General features: G+C 37.8%; 3 protein-coding genes across 3 annotated transcripts; 1 reads left to right on the plus strand and 2 right to left on the minus strand.

Moving 5' to 3' along the window:
* Positions 1 to 6,127: 6,127 nt before the first annotated feature.
* On the minus strand, positions 6,128 to 14,630 carry LOC146486424 (uncharacterized). The gene is made up of 3 exons (XM_085100732.1): positions 13,517 to 14,630; positions 9,143 to 11,462; positions 6,128 to 7,465 (listed from the first exon to the last, which is right to left on the minus strand). The coding sequence occupies exons 2-3, from the start codon at positions 10,395 to 10,397 to the stop codon at positions 7,158 to 7,160; spliced, it is 1,563 nt and encodes a 520-aa protein (XP_084956858.1). The 5' UTR covers positions 10,398 to 11,462; positions 13,517 to 14,630; the 3' UTR covers positions 6,128 to 7,157.
* A 1,655-nt stretch (positions 14,631 to 16,285) lies between these two features.
* Positions 16,286 to 18,216, minus strand: LOC146486425 (uncharacterized). The gene is made up of 2 exons (XM_085100758.1): positions 17,973 to 18,216; positions 16,286 to 17,861 (listed from the first exon to the last, which is right to left on the minus strand). Exons 1-2 carry the CDS (start codon positions 18,214 to 18,216, stop codon positions 17,677 to 17,679), a joined length of 429 nt encoding a protein of 142 aa, XP_084956884.1. The 3' UTR covers positions 16,286 to 17,676.
* Positions 18,217 to 18,276: 60 nt separating this feature from the next.
* LOC146486426 (uncharacterized) lies at positions 18,277 to 24,263 on the plus strand. The gene is made up of 7 exons (XM_085100745.1): positions 18,277 to 18,693; positions 20,496 to 20,557; positions 21,531 to 21,625; positions 21,741 to 21,841; positions 22,603 to 22,778; positions 23,392 to 23,565; positions 23,819 to 24,263. The coding sequence occupies exons 1-7, from the start codon at positions 18,277 to 18,279 to the stop codon at positions 23,916 to 23,918; spliced, it is 1,125 nt and encodes a 374-aa protein (XP_084956871.1). The 3' UTR covers positions 23,919 to 24,263.
* The last annotated feature ends 1,112 nt before the right edge of the window (positions 24,264 to 25,375 follow it).

The raw sequence follows: 25,375 nt of genomic DNA on the forward strand, positions 1-25,375 counted from the left end.
GTCAGTTGAATAGCAGTTTCAGTTTCTGTTACTGTTTATAAGTTAGCTGCATAGACTAAAGGTGAGTGCAACAAGCGAAAGGGGTCCCTAAATTTATATCCAAGAGTAATAAGAAAAATAATCGTATTCTAGATCTGCTCTTGTGAAGAGGAGAGACATGGTAAAGTAGTGCGACAAATGGACGGTCTTTCAGGAAACAAATATGTCATCACTGGTTTCAAATGCACATGCTTGCTTTTACCAAAACGGTCTTCGTTTTATTTTTTGTAAAGCTTTTTCGAGCGTCTCTATCCCTTTCTTTGGAAGGCAAAAAGTTAATTCCCGCCAAAGCTCTTAAACTAGTTTCTTATAGAAAGGGTTTACGTAGCGTAGTCCATTGTCATTGTCTCGGAAAAAGTCGATTTTACCATCAAGCACTCCACTTAGTTTCTCTTCACAATATGCAAACCACTAGCAAACATGATAAACAAATGTCACAAAATCTAAAGGATAATTTTGTTAATTAAATATCAGCCTCTCCACAATTTCTTGTTTTTAATGCAGGACTGTGTACTTGTTTTTCGCTGGCTCATATGGTAGGCTTGTTAAGCCCCGTCTACAGGAGAACGGATATTGCGAATTTTACAAATTTGTGGTACATTGCCTTGCGTTGTGTAGTTTACAGCAAGCCGTGGTGTCTTTTTAACAGTTCCACATAATTTGAGTGCTTTTAGTTGCATAGCTCCTAGTTTTAATACCACACAAAGTTAAGGTTATCGGAAATGAAAACCTTCAGAAATAATAATATTATCTAGGTGGCAAACGACCCCAAAACAGCTTATTTCGACCCACGGTACATTCGATTTGGAGGGGTCCTGTATTCGCCTCTAATTAAAATTCATGATTTTTGTAGCTGGCAGGCAAGCACAATTCAATTCAATTCAATTCAATCAATTCAATTTAATTTAATCACACATTTTACAATTCATACTTTAAACCAAGCTTATTTATTACTAACCTATAAAAAATATAAAAATAACTTTAAATACAGCTTTGCTACCAGTTATTTACATGGCAAAACATTTCCGCCCGCAAATAACATGTGCTAGTCGAGGCGGGCTGAGAAAAGGGGGACAGCACTCAGTAATAAATTACCTAAATAAATAACATATAAAAACGTAAATACATAACGTTTACAAAATCAACCAGTTTTAATAAGTAAATTATAAATTATACTAAACTCATTGTAAAACTAAACTAATTTTTCTTGAAACTAAAGTAAATGAGATTTTCGGTATCAACTTTATAAATTAAACTGTGTATCGTTCCGATAGTTCGCTATTTTTTTAAGCAGTATGGGCGATTCATCATAATCGTCCTCTCCCTCTAATAACGAGAGTAGCGTCTCGCCCAGTCCATGCGTATTCAATCTTTAATTTATTTCGTCAAGTTCAAAGGCAAGATAAATTCATATTACAATTTACTTTATATTCAAGTCAAGGACTCTATTCTTTAACTTCATTTGAAGTTTCATTCGATATTTGAATATTTTTTCAAGACGTAATAATAGTTCTGATATCGCCAATGCCAGTGGCAACCTCACTTAAACGGTTACTATGTAAATAGCAGAACTTGGGGGCAGCAACGATATCTACTTCGAATGGTCATGATATACATTCAATAAGCAAGGGTATATTCATTTCGAACTAGTGGAATATCAGTTTCTGTCAGTTGAATAGCAGTTTCAGTTTCTGTTACTGTTTATGAGTTGGCTGCATAGACTAAAGGTGAGTGCAACAAGCGAAAGGGGTCCCTAAATTTATATCCAAGAGTAATAAGAAAAATAATCGTATTCTAGATCTGCTCTTGTGAAGAGGAGAGACATGGTAAAGTAGTGCGACAAATGGACGGTCTTTCAGGAAACAAATATGTCATCACTGGTTTCAAATGCACATGCTTGCTTTTACCAAAACGGTCTTCGTTTTATTTTTTGTGAAGCTTTTTCGAGCGTCTCTATCCCTTTCTTTGGAAGGCAAAAAGTTAATTCCCGCCAAAGCTCTTAAACTAGTTTCTTATAGAAAGGGTTTACGTAGCGTAGTCCATTGTCATTGTCTCGGAAAAAGTCGATTTTACCATCAAGCACTCCACTTAGTTTCTCTTCACAATATGCAAACCACTAGCAAACATGATAAACAAATGTCACAAAATCTAAAGGATAATTTTGTTAATTAAATATCAGCCTCTCCACAATTTCTTGTTTTTAATGCAGGACTGTGTACTTGTTTTTCGCTGGCTCATATGGTAGGCTTGTTAAGCCCCGTCTACAGGAGAACGGATATTGCGAATTTTACAAATTTGTGGTACATTGCCTTGCGTTGTGTAGTTTACAGCAAGCCGTGGTGTCTTTTTAACAGTTCCACATAATTTGAGTGCTTTTAGTTGCATAGCTCCTAGTTTTAATACCACATAAAGTTAAGGTTATCGGAAATGAAAACCTTCAGAAATAATAATATTATCTAGGTGGCAAACGACCCAAAAACAGCTTATTTCGACCCACGGTACATTCGATTTGGAGGGGTCCTGTATTCGCCTCTAATTAAAATTCATGATTTTTGTAGCTGGAAGGCAAGCACAATTCAATTCAATTCAATTCAATCAATTCAATTTAATTTAATCACACATTTTACAATTCATACTTTAAACCAAGCTTATTTATTACTAACCTATAAAAAATATAAAAATAACTTTAAATACAGCTTTGCTACCAGTTATTTACATGGCAAAACATTTCCGCCCGCAAATAACATGTGCTAGTCGAGGCGGGCTGAGAAAAGGGGGACAGCACTCAGTAATAAATTACCTAAATAAATAACATATAAAAACGTAAATACATAACGTTTACAAAATCAACCAGTTTTAATAAGTAAATTATAAATTATACTAAACTCATTGTAAAACTAAACTAATTTTTCTTGAAACTAAAGTAAATGAGATTTTCGGTATCAACTTTATAAATTAAACTGTGTATCGTTCCGATAGTTCGCTATTTTTTTAAGCAGTATGGGCGATTCATCATAATCGTCCTCTCCCTCTAATAACGAGAGTAGCGTCTCGCCCAGTCCATGCGTATTCAATCTTTAATTTATTTCGTCAAGTTCAAAGGCAAGATAAATTCATATTACAATTTACTTTATATTCAAGTCAAGGACTCTATTCTTTAACTTCATTTGAAGTTTCATTCGATATTTGAATATTTTTTCAAGACGTAATAATAGTTCTGATATCGCCAATGCCAGTGGCAACCTCACTTAAACGGTTACTATGTAAATAGCAGAACTTGGGTGCAGCAACGATATCTACTTCGAATGGTCATGATATACATTCAATAAGCAAGGGTATATTCATTTCGAACTAGTGGAATATCAGTTTCTGTCAGTTGAATAGCAGTCTCAGTTTCTGTTACTGTTTATAAGTTGGCTGCATAGACCAAAGGTGAGTGCAACAAGCGAAAGGGGTCCCTAAATTTATATCCAAGAGTAATAAGAAAAATAATCGTATTCTAGATCTGCTCTTGTGAAGAGGAGAGACATGGTAAAGTAGTGCGACAAATGGACGGTCTTTCAGGAAACAAATATGTCATCACTGGTTTCAAATGCACATGCTTGCTTTTACCAAAACGGTCTTCGTTTTATTTTTTGTGAAGCTTTTTCGAGCGTCTCTATCCCTTTCTTTGGAAGGCAAAAAGTTAATTCCCGCCAAAGCTCTTAAACTAGTTTCTTATAGAAAGGGTTTACGTAGCGTAGTCCATTGTCATTGTCTCGGAAAAAGTCGATTTTACCATCAAGCACTCCACTTAGTTTCTCTTCACAATATGCAAACCACTAGCAAACATGATAAACAAATGTCACAAAATCTAAAGGATAATTTTGTTAATTAAATATCAGCCTCTCCACAATTTCTTGATTTTAATGCAGGACTGTGTACTTGTTTTTCGCTGGCTCATATGGTAGGCTTGTTAAGCCCCGTCTACAGGAGAACGGATATTGCGAATTTTACAAATTTGTGGTACATTGCCTTGCGTTGTGTAGTTTACAGCAAGCCGTGGTGTCTTTTTAACAGTTCCACATAATTTGAGTGCTTTTAGTTGCATAGCTCCTAGTTTTACACTGCATGAAATGTCGAATATACGGCGGTATAATAAAGCCTTATACATCGTGTATACGGAAAGATGTACTGATGTATAAGGATTTATATGTATAAGGATTGTATAAGGTTCAGTATACTTTTATACCTTATACAACTGTGTACTGAAAATTATATTTACCGGTACACAATGTGTAAGGTCACTTCTACAATGAAGTCAACGTAGTTTGAATGAAGCTTTCAACTGGGTGTTTTTTGAAGATTACAATGCTTCTTACACTTCAAAGTTACCTAACGCACTATTTTCTGCAAAATTGCTGACAATGTCGGTATATGACTCAAGCGTGTACTGCTGATTATACATTACCGCATACAAAGTAAAAGAACAACTTATTATGTCTTATTCCAATTGTAGTGGTTTCAAAACTAATTGTTTCAAACACAAATTAACGGGTCATTTGTGTCGGTTGGGTCATTTGTGTCAGTTGGGCCATTTGTGTCGGTTGGGTCATTGGTGTCACTGTTGAGCCATTTGTGTTGGTTGGGTCATTTATGCTGGTTGGGTCATTTGTGTCAGTTGGGCCATTTGTGTCGGTTGGGTCATTTGTGTTAGTTGGGTCATTTGTGTCAGTTGGGTCATTTGTGCCGGTTGGGTCATTTTATGCTGGTTGGGCCATTTGTGTCGGTTGGGTCATTTGTGTCAGTTGGGCCATGTGTCAGTTAAGCCATTTGTGTCAGTTGGGCCATGTGTCAGTTGGGTCATTTGTGTCAGTTGTGTCATTTGTGTCAGTTGGGTCATTTGTGTCAGTTGGGTCATTTGTGTTAGTTGGGCCATTTGTGTTAGTTGGGCCATTTGTATTAGTTGGGTCATTTGTGTCAGTTGGGCCATTTGTGTTAGTTGGGTCATTTGTGTCAGTTGGATCATTTGTGCCGGTTGGGTCATTTTATGCTGGTTGGGCCATTTGCGTCGGTTGGGTCATTTGTGTCAGTTGGGCCATTTGTGCCGGTTGGGCCATTTGTGTTAGTTGGGTCATTTGTGTCAGTTGGGCCATTTGTGCTGGTTGAGTTATTTGTGTCAGTTGGGTCATTTGTGTCAGTTGCGCCATTTGTGTCGGTTGGGCCATTTGTGCTGGTTTAGTTATTTGAGTCAGTTGGGTCATTTGTGTCAGTTGGGCCATTTGTGCTGGTTGAGTTATTTGAGTCAGTTGGGTCATTTGTGTCAGTTGGGCCATTTGTGCTGGTTGAGTTATTTGTGTTAGTTGGGTAATTTGTGCTGGTTGGGTCATTTGTGTCGGTTGGGTCATTTGTGTCAGTTGGGCCATTTGTGCTGGTTGAGTTATTTGTGTCAGTTGGGTAATTTGTGCTGGTTGGGTCATTTGTGTCGGTTGGGTCATTTGTGCTGGTTGGGTCATTTGTGTCGGTTGGTAATTTGTGCTGGTTGGGTCATTTGTGTCGGTTGGGTCATTTGTGCTGGTTGGGTGATATGTCTCGGTTGGGCCATTTGTGCAGGCTGGGTCATTTGTGCTGGTTGGGTCATTTGTGTCAGTAGGGTAATTTGTGCTGGTTGGGTCATTTGTGTCGGTTGGGCCATTTGTGCTGGCTGGATCGTTTGTGTCGGTTGGGTCTTTGTGTTGGTTGGGTCATTTGTGTCGGTTGGGTCATTTGTGCTGGTTGGGTCAATTGTGCTGGTTGGGTCATTTGTGTCGGTTGGGTCATTTGTGCTGGTTGGGTGATATGTCTCGGTTGGGCCATTTGTGCAGGCTGGGTCATTTGTGCTTGTTGGGTCATTTGAGCTGGTTGGTAATTTGGGGCAGCTAACTTATTGCTAGCAATTTTTAACGAGGCCCTCTGATATGAAACACTACAGAGTATTAACGAAAATATTTGATTTGATGTGCCAGAAACACCAGTTCACTGGAATTTGATCATGACAAGTCCATACTTTCATAGAAATTATATCAGCAAGAACCCACAAAAATGAATGATACAGTGAAAATTAACCCCATGTAGTTTATCACAATGGTAATAAAATTTATTTGATAACTCTATTGCTAAGGACTACATTGCAAAGCACTTTGAACAATAAGTTAATAGCTAAAAGAAAGAAAATCTTAGATTGACTTGAGCAAAAAAATTATATTTTTAGATGGTTTGTTATAATAACTTATTTGTACAACCATTTCTTAGTACTGCAAAGAAATACGCCTGCTTGTTACAGCTGTATCAAAATAAAGATTTTTCGTGCAAAAAACTCCTCAAAGTTGGAACCCAGCTGAGAATTTCACAGATTATTTCAGAAACTTGTCAATGTCAATCAACTACACTGAAAATTTTACTTGCATTCTGCTCTGCAAGAATCTCGAACAATTATTAAAAAACCACAACAGCAACTTCTGTGGCCACTAAAATGAGACAACTATTGCAGTCTTCAAACTGCAACATTTTTTTAATGAACATGTGACAACTACAAACAGTAAGGTAAAGGAAAAAAAGGCATTTTCTGTCTTTGGTTTTAAATTAAGGCCTACAGCAAATATTTAAACGAAAATTGGAACAACTTTCTTAAAACAGGAGCTTAAAACATTTCATTGGTTTTCACATAGGCGAGTTTCCACTCCTATACAACTGTGCATATTTTCTACTTAAAATTGTTCTACTTTATGTTTACAGTGCAGCAACTTCAAATAGGGCAAAACTTGTTGACCAATGAGAACATGAGCACACATTGATGAAGAAAGAGGAATTGTGTAATTCTGAATTTGCCTGTATTAGCAAATCATGTAGTGTTAACAGAAGCAAGACAACTTGCCTGACATCAAACATCAAAAACTCTGCTCCATGTAGGTCTGGCTATGAGAAAAGACTAGTGTTGACTCATTTAGTGGCAGCTCATGCTGTGGCCCTGTTTGAAATTACTTCACTGTAATAATTAACAGAGTTATTTTAAAATAATGACCCGTGTTGATACCATTGATTTAAGAAAGACTTCAGGTTCCATACAGTAATTTGATATGGTACAGTGTACTGTTTATTCTTCATAAATGAAATTTAACATCGAGTGGAACAGCCACAATAACTCTCTCTTTACCATTGGGAGTTTTGAGATCATAACGCATATCAGCCACAACACAGACACTGTCAATCCTGGACACTGGCATGAATGCTTCCACTGACTCAACCTCAAATGAAGGCAAGCAGACCTGAATTGGTAAGCCAAAATAAAACCTTGCATGTGGGTGAAGCTTGTACCAGTGAACACAGGCTAGAGTGTATGGGAGGTCCACCATTTTGCCAGCAGGGGATTTAATGGTGACAGTATGCTGGAAAAAGTACTGTACAACACCTGCATGTAAACAAATATGTGTTAATTATATCTTCTTATGTCATGTCATGCCATGCTATGACATGCCATGTCACATCATCATGCCATGGTACTTCGTCATGACGTCATGTCAGGTCACATCATGCCATGCCATGCCATGTCATACCATGCGTGCTATGCCATGCCATGTCATCATATCCTGTCATGTAATCATTCATATCTCATAACCCAATACATCATGTAGTACAATATCACATCATATCACATAATTAAAAAATACAGTATGATGGCCAATTTTCCTCCTAAACCTTTCCACATGAAGGTGTTTGTCTATAGATCACCATCTACTAGTTTTTAAAGCATTACATCTGTTTGCACTGGCAAATTTTACCTGAAATATAAGCGACTGACTTGCAAAAGCACACAACTTTCAAATTTGTAGCGGTTAAGTACCATGTAGATATCTTTTTATTCTGGACCCACCAAAAAAATAATTGTAAACACTTACATGTACAAAATTTTGACTGATTGTCAAAACTTTAATTAGAATTTGACATACCATACTAGCACTTGAGAAAAAATTGCTAAACAAACTGCAGAGCGTCTATGTGGTATCCTGACATGAATTAAGATTGTCAGATAATGTAAAAATTCAATCTTTTGAACGAATTTAAGGAGGCTAATATAAATTCCAGAAATTAAGATTTTTTTGGCAAGGACCGGAGAAAACAAAGGCTGCGGTTGATTGCTACACAATAGCAGAGGTATAGAATGGTAAAATCCGAGACCTTCGTTTAAAATCCTTTTTTCTAAATCCGAGCCAGAGATGCCGCGATGCAAAACGTGTTTTTTACTAACACTGCCGAAAAGCATAGTACGGCAATTTATGATGCAGAATTTATCCAAGCTTACATGTTTCACAGAAGCTGCAGAAGCGATTGCGATGTTGAGCCGTTTTTCAAGATTATTGTTTGTTGTCAGTTTAGGACGGTTTATTCATTTTCACTTGGTTTGCAAGACTCCGAGATTCAAATTTCAAAATGCAAGATTCCGAGACCCGCTTTATTTTTTCGAGCTCGAGATTCCGAGACTCCAGTTTGAGACGCCGAGATTTCGAGACCCGCCGAAAATTTGCCGAGACCCATTATTTTTCAAGGACCATTCTATACCCCTAATAGCCATTTTGCGACTTTAATAACTAGCATTCTGCAGGTCAAGTTAATATGACCTCACGTTGACCACAACTTGACTTGAGGTGATGTTTAAACACACCATCATTATATTCCCTGTTCTGGCATTGTTGTAGGAAAAGTCAGCAAAATAATATTTCGGGATACATCTTCAAATATAACTTGTAAACCCTTTCTGATTTCATGCCATTAAAAATAATATATTGTGTGGTTACATTAAATATCCATACCTCTCTCATGGAAGGGAATTTTTCTAAGATCCCTCCACCTCTTTGAAATTCCAATCAAGCTTCATACATTTCTTTAAAATAATTTGTTTGTTTGTTTGTTTGTTTGTTTTTGAGAACCCTTCACCCTTAGGAATTATTTCCAATCTCTTCTGTGGGGGCAGTATGGTTTGTTGTTTTTGAGAACCCTTCACCCTTAGGAATTATTGCCAATCTCTTCTGTGGGGGCAGTATGGTTATTTTGTGAAACTACACATTTGACACTTATTTGCACAGCTTACCTGGCCTTAAATCCAGTGAGTTTGTGTCCAACTGATTTGAACCATACCATCGAGCCAGAATGCAGGCAGATCGTTCACTTCTTGAGTATCGTGAGTCAAGTTTCTGGTGATACAAATTCAACTGGGCACATTTCCGCACAAACTTTGGAACATACACAATGCTATCTTCTTTGTGCAAGAAGCTGTACATTTTTGCTAATGCAGCAACCTCATCATCAGCCAAGTAAACTTCTTTGTAGGGAGGAAGAGCCTGAATAAAATGTTTGTCCACGAATGACAAATGAAAAAGATTGCTTCCAGTGCAGCTTTTCAGTTTAATACTTTCTTGATACTCAGCTGGTGTAAGATGATTCCTCTTGCTTAGTGCCAGTGAGCCTTTGTTAGTTTCTGATAGCATATTGCTAAAGCCATTAAATTCTGCTGGCCAAGATATGCTTCCCAGCTGATGTCGTTCCAGAAATTTTCTCATTAACTGCACCTCTATCTGGTGGTTGTTTACATGTAATGATCCTAAGACTCCATTATAGCGTTCAAATGAGAAACACCAAAAGCCATAAACGGGGCCAAAATCAAGAATGCATTCACACAAATGGCAGTGAAGGTGCATGTTTGGCGTGATAACTGTTGAACCATACAAATTCTCAACAGTTTGACAAAACTTTACGAGTAGCTCATCAGCAACTTTGACTTGTGATCTTGGTATTACTGTGGAGCACAATATTCTGCAGGCCTTGACAAACAGCTTCCAGCACTGCAGATGTCCATCTGGAAGGATGTCCTTTAGTGCAAAGGTGGAAAACACAAAGGCCCAGTTTTTAAATTGGTCAGCAGTGAAACCTTTGAAGCTTGATGCTATTTTAGATGGAATTCTACCAATGCTGGATGGTACCTTCAACTTGTTGATTCTTTTTTGAAGGAGTTTAAATTCCTTTTCACCTAGCAAGTTGGCTTCCTTCCAAATTTTTAACATTTTCTTAGTGGTTCCCAACATCAAATTGTGCATTGGGTCAATGACTACGAATGAAATAAAGTCAAAATAAGGAAGGTGAATTAAAGAAGAAAATCTAACGCCATATTTACTTTCTTTTCCTTCACGGTCTTTCTTGGAGGATGCTGAATTCTTGACTGCCCATGCCTGCTCTCTATGTTCAGCATTGGAGCGTAAGGTCCAACTGTCTCGATTAAAACCAGAGAAATCTTGCTTTTCGCCAAATGATGACCTTGGGAATTCCTTTTTACACTTGTTGCAACCCATTTTTGCACTAAAGCTTAAAAAGCCACATAATTTACGAGACGCTGGTATGTCACATGTCACACAGAGTAGAGCAAGTCGACAAAACCTGGGTCCAGTAGTGGGGGTATTTATCCAAACGCCATCCCAGAAGTCCAATAATTCATCAACAAGAGGGTCCAAAAAGGAATTTACATCACGGCTGGGCTCCCGTGGACCTGGAATGATACCAACAATAGCAATGTTCTCCTCTTTGTTTCTTTCTTGAGGAGGCAGGTTAAGAAAACTGAGATAAAGGACCCCCACACTGTAAACTGAATCTTTGTAGGGTTGAAATCAATCAAGGTTTAACATGCATCCAAAAGTGTTAGGAGCATCAAAAAAAGCTTCTCCTTCTGCATTCTTAAAGGTTTTCCATGTTCTTCCATCATAAATATCACCAAGGAGGTCAGGATCTCGAGATGACTTCTTAAATTCTTCGCACTTTTCTCCAAACCCAGGCCGCTTCAAAAACTCTTCAAGAGTCTTCTTCACAGGACGATAGCAGAACACTCTCTTAGCTTTTAAAATCAGTTCTCCACTCTTAGACCTCACTGCCTTGAAAAGGGAAGCACCACAAGTTTTTCTCTGGGTTCTTCTTGGGTGGTTTGGGAATTCTACAAAACTGCAACGCTTTCCCTTTTTCCTCCCATTTGCCATAGTCTTCACACAATCCTCGGGTTTGTAAACGGCTGAGCACTTCGGACAGACAATGTATTTTTGAAAGTCCTCTCTCTTTATACCCAGATAGTTCCTTATCATGAACAAGGAATTAGGCAATAAGCTTGCAATTTCCTTGATTACTTTTGATTGAGAGATTCTGGCCAACAGTTCTATCAACTTCTTCAAAAAGGCAAACAAAATGGACAAAGCTGAATCAGAAAGGTTGTGCAGTGTTTTCCAAGAGATCAGGAACAAGATTACTAGCTTAACCACTGCACCGCTGATCGCTGATAATCCTGTGGTCTTAGTCACCTCCTCCTCCTCCTCCTCTGATGACAACATTCCAAGCTCATCAAAACTTAACTCAGCATCATCACTACCAGATCCCTAAAGAAAAGTAATTTTTTGTATTATTAATTTTTGACAATGGAATAATTAAATGATGCAACAACATACTCAATTTCTGTCACCTTTGATCCCATTCTCTCTCTTCTTTTTCTCCTTTTTGGTTGAGGAGAGAGACCAAGTTTGCAAGTAGTCATGTGACCACCCAGCAAATGTGACTTCAAACCACAATTATGGAGCAGAATTTAAGGTGGTGATACGTATTACCAGCCAAGTGTTTCATTAAGATCTGTAGCAGGAGGGCAAATCGATGCAAATGATCTCAATAATTCAAGTCATGTTGGAAGCCCACAGTGGAAAACAACTACTTGTAGGTAAGGTTGTGCTCACAGCTGGATAATTTACCTGGTGCCCTACCCTTAATGAAACCACTGACCAGCTGTAACCAGGCTCTCTCTTCTCAACAACAAAAAGGAACCTTACATGCTAACAGGGTCTGAAATCAATTTCACTTCAATTTTTTTTAAAAAAAAAGCTCAAATGTGAAGGCAACATTCTATAATAATAATAATAATAATAATAATAATAATCTTTAATAATAATTTTTATTTGTGCTTTTTTTTAATGTACATAGTTGATTCTTACAATCTTGTAGTGGTAATACATAGAATTAAATTAATTATTAGTTAAAATAATGTGCAAGCAAGGAAGCTAAATGAACCATTTGGTTATCTTGTTAGCTCCCTGGCTAATTTAGGTTCTAGATAGCAGGCAAAAAAAAGAGAAAAAAAAAATGAAAAAGCAAAAGGAAGGAAGAACTTATTAATTGTAAAATGTTAACTTATGTTACGAGGTCAGCATAAAAGAAAATTAGTTCATTTGTTGTTCTGACAGTAAATAACGTATAATTTGTTTCGGAAAAGCAGACACACTTTGTATGAGTTTTTTTAAAGGAGTTGGAAGGTCTTTCCAAATATCGGTTGCCATGAAGGAGAGTAATAATTGTTTACCTACATTGGTTCGTACGTTCGGCTTATAAAGATTATGCTTAGCTGCATATCTTGTGTTGTAGCCATGTATATTACTAGCATATTGAAACATGTTGTCGAACACTTCAGGCAGGAGGCCTTTATGCTATGAATGCAAGAATTTCAACCCATGTAGGCGATAAATATTATTAACTGTTAGCAGGCCTAGTAGATTTAGCAAAGGTTTGGCTTTTCGCTGCCAAATGATTTGGCAAAAAAATTACATGTGATATTAATCTTACAAGATGACCTCCAAAACAACTGTAATCCATGCACTGCAATCTAAATTTAGCAGCTGCAGTTTTTAAGCAGTTTCATTTAGCAATCATGACAACAAAAAGATACCATGGAATTCACTGAAAGTTTGGAAATTACTGAATTCCAGAACAGAAGAATATGATCTGCCAACATTATCTTACAATTATCTAAGTACTTAAAAGTTTACCACTGGATGACACTGACTGTATGTGCAGCAAACCTGGAGTTGGTCTTTATACTAAAAGCTAAGAGGGCTGTCTATTAAAATTAATGAAAACCTTGTCACCTAAAATGAGGTCTATTCAGCTACATAAAACCATATTCATATAGTTGCTGGGACCATGATTAAATGCCAGAAGCATCTGAACCACCCTTTTTTGGGCTACTCTATCAAGCAATAGCAGACTTCAAGTGTGGGTTTTCTATGTAACAAGGGCAAATAGCCTGTCTTACTTGTCAGACTAAACGGTTGAATTCCACAAGATACCATTTTATGTACTTTATGTTAAAAAATTGACAAAAACTGAACTTTCAAAGAGCAAGAAGCACACTATTGTTTCACCACGATGATTGACGATCCCGTGGATTCGCGAAAGCTCGGACAAAGTATAAAGTATTTTAAGAAGCAAAAGGCCTCATTTGAATTGTTGTACATGTATTTGTTGAAAACATGCTACCCAAGGACGACTTTAAACATTTACATAATTTCTACATGACAACCATGACACTCCTATTGCAATGTACCAATCTTGCTCTCTGAAAACTGAGAATACCCAATTATGTGGCTCATTCCTGAGAACATATACTCACATGAGAATCTTCGACACTGTCAGATGACTCTGCATTTGAAAATTCACCATCACCAAAACCTTCTCCACAGAAAGTACTATCACATGTATCTAATGGCATGACAAATTATATGTACATCTTATTATTAAGAAGCATTAACCACCTTACTAAGCATGAGAGATGTCAGAAGGTCCATTCAAATTTTTCCACCCTGATTATAATTTATACTATTTGACTGTCCATATATAGCCTGATGATATTAAGAGTGAATATCAGTAAAAATCAAAGAAATCGTGGCCATGGTCAAAAAGTCGATTCATTCTTCCTCAGTCATGGGTACAACAAACCAACAAACACCAAATTACCGCAAGACAAAATTCAATCTCACTGGCTCCCTAATCTGCAGTGTCACGCACGAGCGACTTGGCTACACTAACAAACAGAAATTTACATCCCTTGATTTAAAATAAGTCATACTTTAAAAATCTTACTTAACAGTGTGTCAGATTTTCCGGTGAACTTGCTGAAAAAAAAGAAAATAACTTGATAGCAATACAACCTGGAACAATTAAAATTAATTATATTAAGGGTGCGAAGCTTTATCATCCTTCGATAGCCAATCGGAAGTAACTGTTCCCACGAAAAGTAAATATTGCATTGCCTCTTAATAAACAAATCTACTTATCCATATCTCTAGCTGAAACATTAAAACCAAAGTTTATTGTTGGGCAAGTTCACAGACAGACAGAACAACGATGTCTTATTCGTTTTTTACTATTGTCAGTGGGATCTAGCTCCTCAACTTCCGTCACACCACTCACACAGTGTAACAAGCATACAAAACATCTCAACTAAGTCCTTGAAATTTTTCAGAGCTGAAACAGAAGAAGAATCGATTTTGGCAAGAATGAGTGTTTTCAAAAGGCGACGGATTTACTGGAAATGACTATCAGTCCAGCTTATAGTGAAGGTTAAAAAGTAATTTTTGCACTATCCCGGAACTTGTTTCGGGTCACTCTGAAGCAGCTGTGGAAACGAATTAATTTCCTCCAATCCATGAAGTTTGCCATCCCTTTTTTCGTTTTTACATCTTTCTGAAGGAATTTTTTTTGCGAAGCTGAAATGAACTATTTAAAAAAAGATGGGAACATTGGCTTATATAATAATATAAGTGTAATCCATAAGATATGGGAGACATGAACCGAAATGAAGGTTGTTATTAAAAACTGGATCATTGTGTAATGCAATTCCAGGGTTTTGATTGACTTAGCGGCCATGGTATGTGACCCATTATACCATGCCCGAGAAGTAGCGACCATAAATTGTTTTCTGGTTGCTCTTTAAAAGGAAATCAGCAAGGCCTACCAATATTACTTGATTGTTTTTAATTAAACAATTATTCGACTCGCGCTTGTTGGATATGGGATGATTATAGGCAACTCACGCAGTATCTATCATCTCATATCCAACGCGTGCTCGTGGAATAATTGTGAATTATGATAATTGGATTGGATAACAGAGGGAAGAAATTAGTAACAAAATGACCATCAACAACATATTGGCACAAAATAATATATTCCTTTTCCAACGCGGCTGACAGCTCCTTCAGAGTGACCCGAAACAACTTCTGAACAGGACAGACAACCATCTCCAATAACTTCGTTGGCTTTTGAAAAAAACACATTCTTGCCAAAATTAATTCTATTTCTGTTTCAACTTGGCTTGAGTGGTGTGACGGAAGTTGAGCCAGGAGCTACTGTAGTGCTTTCGTCTCCGCCACAAATCCCTTCGCAAATCCCACCGACAATAGTAAAAACGAACAAGACATCGTTGTTCTGTTTGTTGGTGAATTTGCCCAACAATCAACTCTGGCTTTAGATGTAATGTTTCAGAGATATGGATGAGTAGATTTGGTTATTTATAATTAGAGAACGATGCAATATTTTCTTTTTTCGTGGAACGGTTACTTCCAATTGGTTGTCGAAGGATGATAAAGCTTCTCATCCTTAATTAAATTTATTTTAATTGTTCCAGATTGTATTGCTATCAAGTTATTTTCTATTTCTTCAACAAGTTTACTGGGAAATCTGGCAAATATGACTTATTTTAAATCAAGGTATGTAAATATCTGTTTGTTATTGTAGCCAAGTCGCTCGTGCGTGACACTGCAGATATAGGGAGTGAGTGAGATTTAATTTTGTCTTGTGGTAATTTGGTGTTTGTTGGTTTGTGGTAACTGTGTAGACAATATATTTTTAAAACGTTTTAAGCGTTGTTAAAAAGCCTTTTCATACAAACTTTGGCCGAGGAGTTAATTTATTGAATTATGCCTTGTGATGTAGAGTTGTAGATTTCAATGGCGCTGAATTGTAATTTTGTCAAACTTTGATCGGGGTTTGTGCAAAAGTTCTGCTAGATCCTAAAGATTTTAAACCATACACCTAAAAATCGATGACTGAACTGTCTTTTGTCAAAGTATCAGAGGATTTGAAACACTACTGGTCAGCTTTTTTTCTCGCTGAATTTGGATTATTTTAGACTTTTGCGTGATAGCAATCTCGTACCCAGAGTCTTCAGGCTTTTTGGTCAGCGGGGCAACGCCGGGAAGACTCTGGGGACATCGAAAAAATTCAATTTTTTTGATTGGCTGTTCCGAAACGGTTTCCATTGTTTTACCGCAGAAATCCTGCGGTAATAAAATTCGATGTCCCCAGAGTCTTCCCGGCGTTGCCCCGCTGACCAAAAAGCCTGTAGACTCTGGGTACGAGATTGGCGTGATAGAGAAAAGTGTGTCTACTTCATCCGAGCTCAGTTCGCTCACAAACGAGCAGAGATGAAAATAATTACTATTGTTTGACTGAGGAAGAATCGATGAATTAAATTATACTAAAGAAAGATTCACAGCTATGTAAATATCTGTGTAGCGAGAAACTGAAAAATGTAAAATTTCAAGCTCCCGCGTGGTGAAATCCGAGCTTCTGGTAGGGTGACCGTTTTTGGTGGTTTTCTGCCGTTACATGGAATGTTTCAAAAAACTAACCTTATATCCTTTACTTACTTACCTAGGCCTTCAAACTTACAAAGTATGAGCGAAATCGATTTTCTGACCGTGGCCAAATATTTTTAATTTTCCTCCATTTTTACTGACATTCACTCTTAATCAAACCACATCCTATATTTGACACTCAAAATCAAATTCAATCACAGGCTTGAGTTTGAACATAAATGTTGAGTTACGAAGCCCAATAATTCTTTCAATTGTGTTTGATTTACTTTGAATAGTTTGACTGAGTTCAATTAGTGACTTAAGGGTGAATTTTAAATTTCTTGATGGGCGATCAAACCTATCAAATTCTGTGAAACAATTTATTGGTCCGATTGTTTTGGATTATCAAACTCATCCAACTCAATCGTTTAATTGAGTTTTATCATGTTTGATCAAGTTCATTTACCAAACAGTTTGATTAGCAAGATTTATGATATGAAGCAACTTCATAATACCCAGCAATTTGGAAGTTGCATTACTCTAAACACTGTTGTCTGTGGTCTGCAGTCATGATCAGCTCTGGCTAATAAATAATCAGAGAATATAAGTGGCATGAGCATGCTTCTGCGGTCTGCAGTGCCCCCATAGTGGGTGAATATGTAACTGAACAAGAGTAGTGATACCATGGTCCACAGTCCCATAGTGGACGAATAGAGCTAAGTAGCAAAGTGTAGTGCTACTGCAATCCACAGTCCCATAGTGCATCAATACATGTAAGTTATGAACTACATGTAAGTATTAAACTCAACGAGCTAAACCTGTATTATTTTGTCTTTCTCTTTTCTGACTGTGTTTGCTAGATGGCTTTTCATTTGTTAATAAATTATCATAGTACACGTAGTCCCACACTTATAGAACAATATTAAGGGGTAAGCATGATGGCATTTTACCCCGAGTCTGCGTTTTACCCCCAGTCTACAGTCTGCAGTCTGCATTTTACACTGACCGATTCTTAAACAAACTTTTCCTCTTATATTCTCTGTAATTTTTTGCCCTGATTACTGATCCCCTTCATGCACTCAAGAGCGTGAACCTGGCTATGATCATCGCAGTTATGTTTAAGTAGTGCTTAAGTAGTGTTCATAACTGTGATGATTATTCAGCCAACTCAACCTTACATATATTGATCAAAAGATCAAGTAATAGTAAGCTTATAATTTATGTATGCATAGGTATAAAGCTTACCTAGATCTTCTGGATTTTCGGTGGAAAGCGCTTCAAATTCTGCAGGGGGTTCAGGGCATTCATCACTTGAGGAGTCAAACTCGAGGTCACTTGAATCAGAATGAAAATCGTGCCTTTGCGATATACTGGGTGTATCTATAAGCGAAAAGTAAGGTTAATGTTAAATAAACAGCCACAGCTTTAGCTTGCATATAAAGCAGATCAAACAAAATACAACACGTGCTACGTTGTTGAGAATTCGCTTACCTAATATTACTGTTGTCTTCATTCGTTTGTGTGCATTGTAAGTCCGGATTGAGACTAAACGATCACAGTGTTCGCACAATCGCTTTTTCGTTTTCGATCTATGTACAGTTTTGTCATTCGTGGGAGACTCGTTGTCCATTTTCACTTTTTCTTTCGAGAAGCGTTCAACGACTGAAGGCTTGGCTACATCGCTGAAGCGGCCGCTTTGAATGATGGGTTTGTGGCGGGAAATCAGTCGCCTCATTGCTTTGCCGCGGCACTGTTAACTCCGACTCCTATTCCTAGTATTTTTGATTTCGCAAACATGCGTCAAGCTTCCAGCTCGTTAAATCACGGCAGTGGTGGCAACTTCTATTCAGCGTCATTAACTCCGACCTGTTCGAGCGGTTCGGGTTCGAGAGCAAGTTCTGTCGGTAACCGATTGAATCGATCGTCTTCAAGTTCAGGCCGGTCTAGCGACTCTACTCCACTGTCCTCGCGAGAAAATCGAGAGACGATGCAGCAGGTAATCTCTGGTCTTACAGCCTGCCAAAGAACGATAGAAGAACTTCTACAGTCTGTGAAAAGTTCAAACGAGCGGATCGAACAGTTGACGGACAAAGTCAATGCCCTTGACGACAAGGTGATGGCATTATCAACTAGCGATTTGGAAGAAGCTGATCAGTGCAGCAGTGGACATGCAAAAAAGAGGAAGAGACCTAAATCATCTCTTGTCGTTCAAGTAAGTATACTTCTTATCTTTTAACTGCGAAACGTTGGATACCGGTGTTGCCAGTCACGATGCGCACAATGAATCTCATCGGTTACAACGGAGATTTTGTTCCAACTTCGAATTTAAAGGTTTACCTCTAATTACTAAACATAGTTGATCGTACGCAGTATCGATAGAATCAGAAATGATTTCATTTTTAAAGCTTCGACGCTAAATTTGTCAGAATAACAGTCTTTATAGTATGCTTTAGGTCTCAAAAAGTCAGTTACAACTTCAAATCTGTGATCTTTCGGCGTATTTACCAAGGTGAGAAATTTTGTTGCGATTCAAAAAGGAGCCGACACTTTTGTCATGGCACAACCTAAAGCCTGGTTTTCATATGACCGCAAATGAACGCAAGCTATAAAGAGGGTTATTTTACATTTAATCGCAAACGCTAGCAAAGCAAAGTTTTATCGCACATTTCAGTCATAGGAAATTGTCAAAAGTACCAACTGTTTGTGGTAGAATTTTCGTTCGCTGCAATATCTTTAGTACGTACGCAGTTCTGATATTACAGAATTTTGCTTTCAGATCTGCCGCAGATAACTTGAATTTCTAGTAGTGTATGTACCGTACTGTTAGGATTGGCTGGAGTGTAAAGTGCTCTATCCCCAGTATCGTAGCAACTGATCGCAGACGAACACAAACCTGTGTAAGATCTGCGATCCGCGATTGTCTGCGATCGTTTGGAAACCAGGTTTAACTGAATCCCCGTTTACAAAACGTAGTTTACGAAGCCAAAGTTAATACATATCAGGGGCACCCAACGGATCGTTTCGGTAAATTATCTGTTCGGAAGGCCCTTAATCCCCTACAATTTTCGAAAGGGAATTTTCACCTCGAACTTTCGTGATATGGGAAATTTAAGGCCTAGTGTTTTCGGATTGATAAACTGATGTCGCTTCCGGTTCCGAAAAAAGGTCAGCTAAGATTTTCGGAAAGGAAATAAGACCTACGGTTTTCGGGAAATGGACAAAGATGCCCTAGTAATTTCGAAAAGACTCAAGCTCTCCTAGAACGACCGAACAGATAAAAATATTATAGCGCGACCCGAAATGAACCTACAGAGCTTTAAAGGCACTCCAGATAGACTAAAGTTTCGTTTCAAAGGATTTGAGAGAAAACTTTCGTTGGGTGCCCCTGACATATAGCGAGAGTAACCATAAAAGTCACTCTTCTATGGAAATTTTTCTTGAGTTTAAAATACTTTTCTCAGTTTCACAACTTGGGCTAGATTGCAGAATACCCGTCCCACCAAATGCTCCTGCAGTCCCACAGTCGTGTTCTTTAATGCTGCTCCCCGCGCAGTCGTCGCGCTACACATGAATATACTTCGTTCTTTAATCCATGAACCGAGACAAGCAAATCCATGAGCCGAAACTTAGATTTAAGTACCCATCGACTTTGGGACTGAGGGACTACGGGAGCACTAGTTTTACTCACTTCATTTAAATATTCATCGACTCAGGGACTGCGGGACTGCGGGAGCGCTCGTTTTACTCACTTCATTTAAATATTCATCGACTCTGGGACTGCGGGACTGTTTACTCACTTCATTTAAATATTCATCGACTCTGGGACTGCGGGACTGCTTACTCACTTCATTTAAATATTCATCGCTCAGGGACTGCGGGAGCGCTCGTTTTACTCTCTTCATTTAAATATCCATCGACTCAGGGACTGCGGGAGCATTCCTTTTTCAAGTAAGATATTTAGTGGGCCGGGTATTCTGCAATCGCTCCACAACTTGTATTTGTGTCTGCTTTTAGGAGGAAGTTCACAAGCTGCACAACAGCAGTGATACCGCCAAGCAGTACAGAGGAAGGGAAGTGTGAGTATTTTGTTAAATTAGAATCATCGTTATTTGGCAGGTAATTTTTAAAGACGCTTTTGTATTTAAAACAATCAATTAAAGCAAGTGACACACTCGCACACCAACCCATGGCCTGGCCACTACCTTACGCATTTTAAACGTTTATAGCGCAACATAAGCTTCTCGGCTACACATAAAGTGTCGCGCGTTATCGCCTACTCAATGATTCCTTGTAAGTTTCCCGCTACTCATCGACTCTTGTGCATTGTCGGCTTCTTATCGAGTTTTAGACGTTCTCGGCTACCGGCATTAATTCTTGTGTATTCTCGCTTACTAGAGCGGTCAATTGAGCAATAAAAGTGAAATGCGTATGCTTTGGTTTTGCATTGCTTCGCTCTCTAATTGGCCAGAGAAACTCGCGCCACTTTCTCAACCAGTGGGAAGCAAAACCAAAACTAATCGCGACTTGCGACCGCGCATTTTCCCGCGCTTAAGTGTAATTGCTTCCAATTAAGATTGGCTTGGGTAATTTTTCGGTTTGTTGTGATTGGCTAGAGCAATTGCTTGGATTTTGGTTTTACCACAATCAATTGAAAACCGCTATAATCAACCCTCGTGCGTTGTCGGTTAATTTAATGTCATTTGGCCCAGCGTTATTGTTCTTTGATCAGCAATTTTAGAAATGCTAACTAAATAACCTGCACAGTCAGAGCAATCCAAAGCAATCCTCCAATAACATGACGACTTGAACAGTTGAATTACACACTCTGAATTTGCAGCTCTAACAGGCGCTACTGGAAATGTGGCTAAAATAAAAAAATAAAATAAAACAAATACAGGGGAAGAGGAAGAAAAATAGGTTTCTTCGAACGTCTCTCCAAAACGAAAATTTTAAACACTGTTTTTCTTCGTGCTGAAATGCTTGGTACGCCAGCTACTTTATTGCACTAAAATAATCTAATACCTTTTTTAATTATTTTATTTATTTTAGGGTCAGCAGTGTTCACAACAAAAAAGTAACTGCACTTATTGTGGAAGAGCTCTGTCGCCAGTCGGGGCGAGGATTTACCCGAGCTGTTGTTGAAAGTAGGTAACAGTGCAACATATCACAAGTCTGCAAAGCTGAATCATCGGCATTGGCTTTGTAAACTCGCAAAAGATGTCTCCTACTTGGACTAATAAATTCCTTGATTCTTTACAGAAACAGCCAAAAAGTACCACGAGCACCTCCGCAGAACTGCTTTGGGAAAAATTACAGATGACATTAAAAAGAGGAAAAGAATAAACCTAAGAAAAGAGAGGGTAAGTGATATTTTTATATCTGTCCGCGCAAAAGAAATCTACAAAGTTCATGATTCAATAGACCTTGGCAAACATAACAGAAATTACAGTGGTTTTAAGCAAATCCGTTGTCAAAAAATGCGTGAAGGGCTCGTTTCTCAGCAAAATGTTTTATTGCTAATTAATGGTACTAGGCAAAAGTTTCCTCTGACAAAATTTGAGGGAATTAGCTCTGCCACAAAATGTTATCTGGCTTTTTCCCGGGAATTTTTCAGCCCGCGGCAAAGAATTACAAATGAATGTATGGAAAATTCAAAAACCCAGAGAACGTTTTCTGGCAGAGCCAATTCCCACAAATTTTGTCAGTGGAAACCTTTGCCTAGTACCATTAATTAGCAATATAACTTTTTGCTGAGAAACAAGCTTCACGCACTTTTTTGACAACGGATTCGCATACGAAGACTGTAATTTCTGTTATGTTTGCCTACCCGCCAAGATGGCTTCCAAACTGAACCGTGACAATGTCTATCTCCTATTAAAGTAACGATTACTCTTTCATAGTAGTGCAAGGGCTGTGATTTTACAAAACATTCCATTTCTTTATTGTTCTTTTGAAGTGCGTTGTGTTTGACAAGCTTTCCTTTTGTCGGTGAAAGATATAAATAGTCCATTTTTACGACATATACCTCCATTCGTCCAAAATGCTTACCTTCTAACTCCCTCTATAACTAACTCATCTTAGTTAAACCGTACCAAGGACAATCTTTCCTTTCTTGCTATAGAAATACGAAAGGAGAAAGAGCCAGGTCAAGGATGAAAAGGAGGCCCACGCCTTTTCAAAACTTACAAAGGAGCATATGTCAACGGACGAGGATGCCAGCAGCAATGATGGTGAAGAGGGCTGGATTTCAAGGCCGCCTGGTTACCGCAGCCAATTGCTCACTACCTTTCTAAACAAGTAAGTAATGCTTATTAATAAAAAAAAAATACAATAAAAAGGGAAAAAATCCCGTTTCAACTGAATCTAAATCTTCTCTAATATATTTGTTTTTGGAGGCCAGGGTAAAAGCTCTATTAAGCCCCCAGAAGGCTTTTGTATTTAATTTTACTCCTCATTAACGGGGCGGGGGGGGGGGGGGGGGGGCTTATTAGAGAGGAGGGCTTAATAGAGGTGGGGAGGTGGCTTATTTCAAATCTTGAACACGCCATTTCCGTCTTAAAATAGTTTTTATACAAGATTCAAACAAAAACGGTACAACTTCAATATTCAATACTGAAAGAGGGGCAAAACGCCAGTTGCGTCTGAGTTTTATATTTGTTGAAAAACAAACCAACTGGGTCGCATGAAATGGATTTCGTGAGAGGGAATAAGAGAGACTTATTAAAAAATCTCATATTTCAAGAAAGGTGGTGGGGGAGGACTGGCTTGTTACTAAGACGGACTTCCAAACAGGGGCTTATCAGAGAAGGGGGTTAATAGAGACCGGGGGATTAATAGAGCTTTCACAGTACTTTTGTTATCGATGTTGTTGAAAGACTTGTATTAAATTAATGTCTTTTTCTTTTCTTAGACTTGATAAGAGAAGCCAAAAATCAGAGAGCTCCGTAAACAAGAGATGGAAACGAACCAACGCAAGACAAGGGGAGACATCCGAAAAAGAACCGCCAATCAGTACGCCCAAGTGGGCAATTTCTGACGAGTGGAAGGCCCTCCTTGAGCAAAGAGAGGAGGTGGAGGCAGAGAGGTATGTTAATTGTTTCATGGATTTAACTACTAGAAAAAAAAATAGGCCGTAACACTCTTTTTCTGTGCAACGTTCTTCGAAAACTAGAAATGGCACGATTTATTTATCAATTATGACTTTTATTAGAAATAAATTAAACAAACAATGCACAAAACAAAAAAGAAATATAAGTCGAATTAAATTTGCTCTGTAGTTAACAATTTCAAGTTTATTATGTTTCAATGAGTTAACCAACGTCAACTTTCATTGACAGAAACAATGAGGACAATGAGGATTCCGAAGAGGAGGTGAATGATAACGAAACAGAAGAAAGTTCCGAAGAGGACAATGCATGGGAAGAAATAGAAATTTAAGCTAGTTTAGTATGTTTTAATAGCAACAGTCTGTTTGTTAAAAAATGACATGTAGGTTTCTTTTTTTTTTATCAGGTTTTATAATGCGATTTTGAAAAATGGTAAATTTAGACTTGATTTTTCCTTAGATTTTTGTGTTTCTTGGCGTTTCGTTACAGAACGTTTTTGATGAGAGGTGCTGTAAGATGTAAATAAAACTATTTTCTTCATAAAGACTTGCTTCTATTCATCATTTAAGCGTTTAATTCATGGGGTCTATTCCTTTCGTAACATCTTTTGTCCCGCTCTTTAGTTTCCAAAATTTCGTTTATATTCCAGGTTGTAGTGGGGGAAATGGTAATATAATAATGCCAAAATTACATTTCAGAATAAAAAGTAGCGTCCTGAATGAAAGGGATCTAAACTAAAGTATAACAGCTGTATACTCAGTAGGCCCTCCCTCAGTATACATTATTCTTCACGAAGTATTCGATATATATATACTGATATGAGCCCTGAACTATAAGGAATCCACCAAAAAGTACTAGAACCCGTATACATACCTGCTATACAACACCAGTATACCTGACTCACACAGTATACATGATGTATACTGATATGAACCATGAACAATAAGGAATCTACAAAAGAGTATTAGAACCCGTATACATACCTGCTATACACCACCAGTATACCTTATGACTCACACAGTATACATGATGTATACTGATATGAACCATGAAAAATAAGGAATCTACAAAAGAGTATTAGAACCCGTATACATACCTGCTATACAACACCAGTATACCTTATGACTCACACAGTATACATGATGTATACTGACATGTATACTGAAATATAAGGAATTATGCCACAGATGTATACGGTCCTGTTATTTTCTTGGCATACCCTGACGTATACTGGTCATTATACGAACCTTACACATCCTTATATTTGCCGTATACCACTATGTATACTGACTGTATACGCCCCAAGTAAGGGTCCGTATACAGAGGATTTTACGCAGTGTTAATACCACATAAAGTTAAGGTTATCGGAAATGAAAACCTTCAGAAATAATAATATTATCTAGGTGGCAAACGACTCAAAAACAGCTTATTTCGACCCACGGTACATTCGATTTGGAGGGGTCCTGTATTCGCCTCTAATTAAAATTCATGATTTTTGTAGCTGGAAGGCAAGCACAATTCAATTCAATTCAATTCAATCAATTCAATTTAATTTAATCACACATTTTACAATTCATACTTTAAACCAAGCTTATTTATTACTAACCTATAAAAAATATAAAAATAACTTTAAATACAGCTTTGCTACCAGTTATTTACATGGCAAAACATTTCCGCCCGCAAATAGCATGTGCTAGTCGAGGCGGGCTGAGAAAAGGGGGACAGCACTCAGTAATAAATTACCTAAATAAATAACATATAAAAACGTAAATACATAACATTTACAAA

Source organism: Pavona decussata, unplaced genomic scaffold (genome assembly GCF_977016875.1).
Source record: "Pavona decussata unplaced genomic scaffold, jaPavDecu1.1 SCAFFOLD_21, whole genome shotgun sequence".
NCBI lineage: Eukaryota > Metazoa > Cnidaria > Anthozoa > Scleractinia > Agariciidae > Pavona > Pavona decussata.

Excerpts from the sequence above, each read along its gene's own strand:
- LOC146486424 (XM_085100732.1), bottom strand. The coding sequence starts at position 10,397 with ATGGGTTGCAACAAGTGTAAAAAGGAATTCCCAAGGTCATCATTTGGC. Across the intron at positions 7,466-9,142 it reads CTCACTGGATTTAAGGCCAG|GTGTTGTACAGTACTTTTTC; the intron begins GTAAGCTGTGCA and ends GTTTACATGCAG.
- LOC146486425 (XM_085100758.1), bottom strand. The coding sequence starts at position 18,216 with ATGAGGCGACTGATTTCCCGCCACAAACCCATCATTCAAAGCGGCCGC. Across the intron at positions 17,862-17,972 it reads GAAGACAACAGTAATATTAG|ATACACCCAGTATATCGCAA; the intron begins GTAAGCGAATTC and ends TTTCGCTTATAG.
- LOC146486426 (XM_085100745.1), top strand. The coding sequence starts at position 18,277 with ATGCGTCAAGCTTCCAGCTCGTTAAATCACGGCAGTGGTGGCAACTTC. Across the intron at positions 18,694-20,495 it reads AATCATCTCTTGTCGTTCAA|GAGGAAGTTCACAAGCTGCA; the intron begins GTAAGTATACTT and ends GTCTGCTTTTAG. Across the intron at positions 21,626-21,740 it reads TACCCGAGCTGTTGTTGAAA|AAACAGCCAAAAAGTACCAC; the intron begins GTAGGTAACAGT and ends GATTCTTTACAG.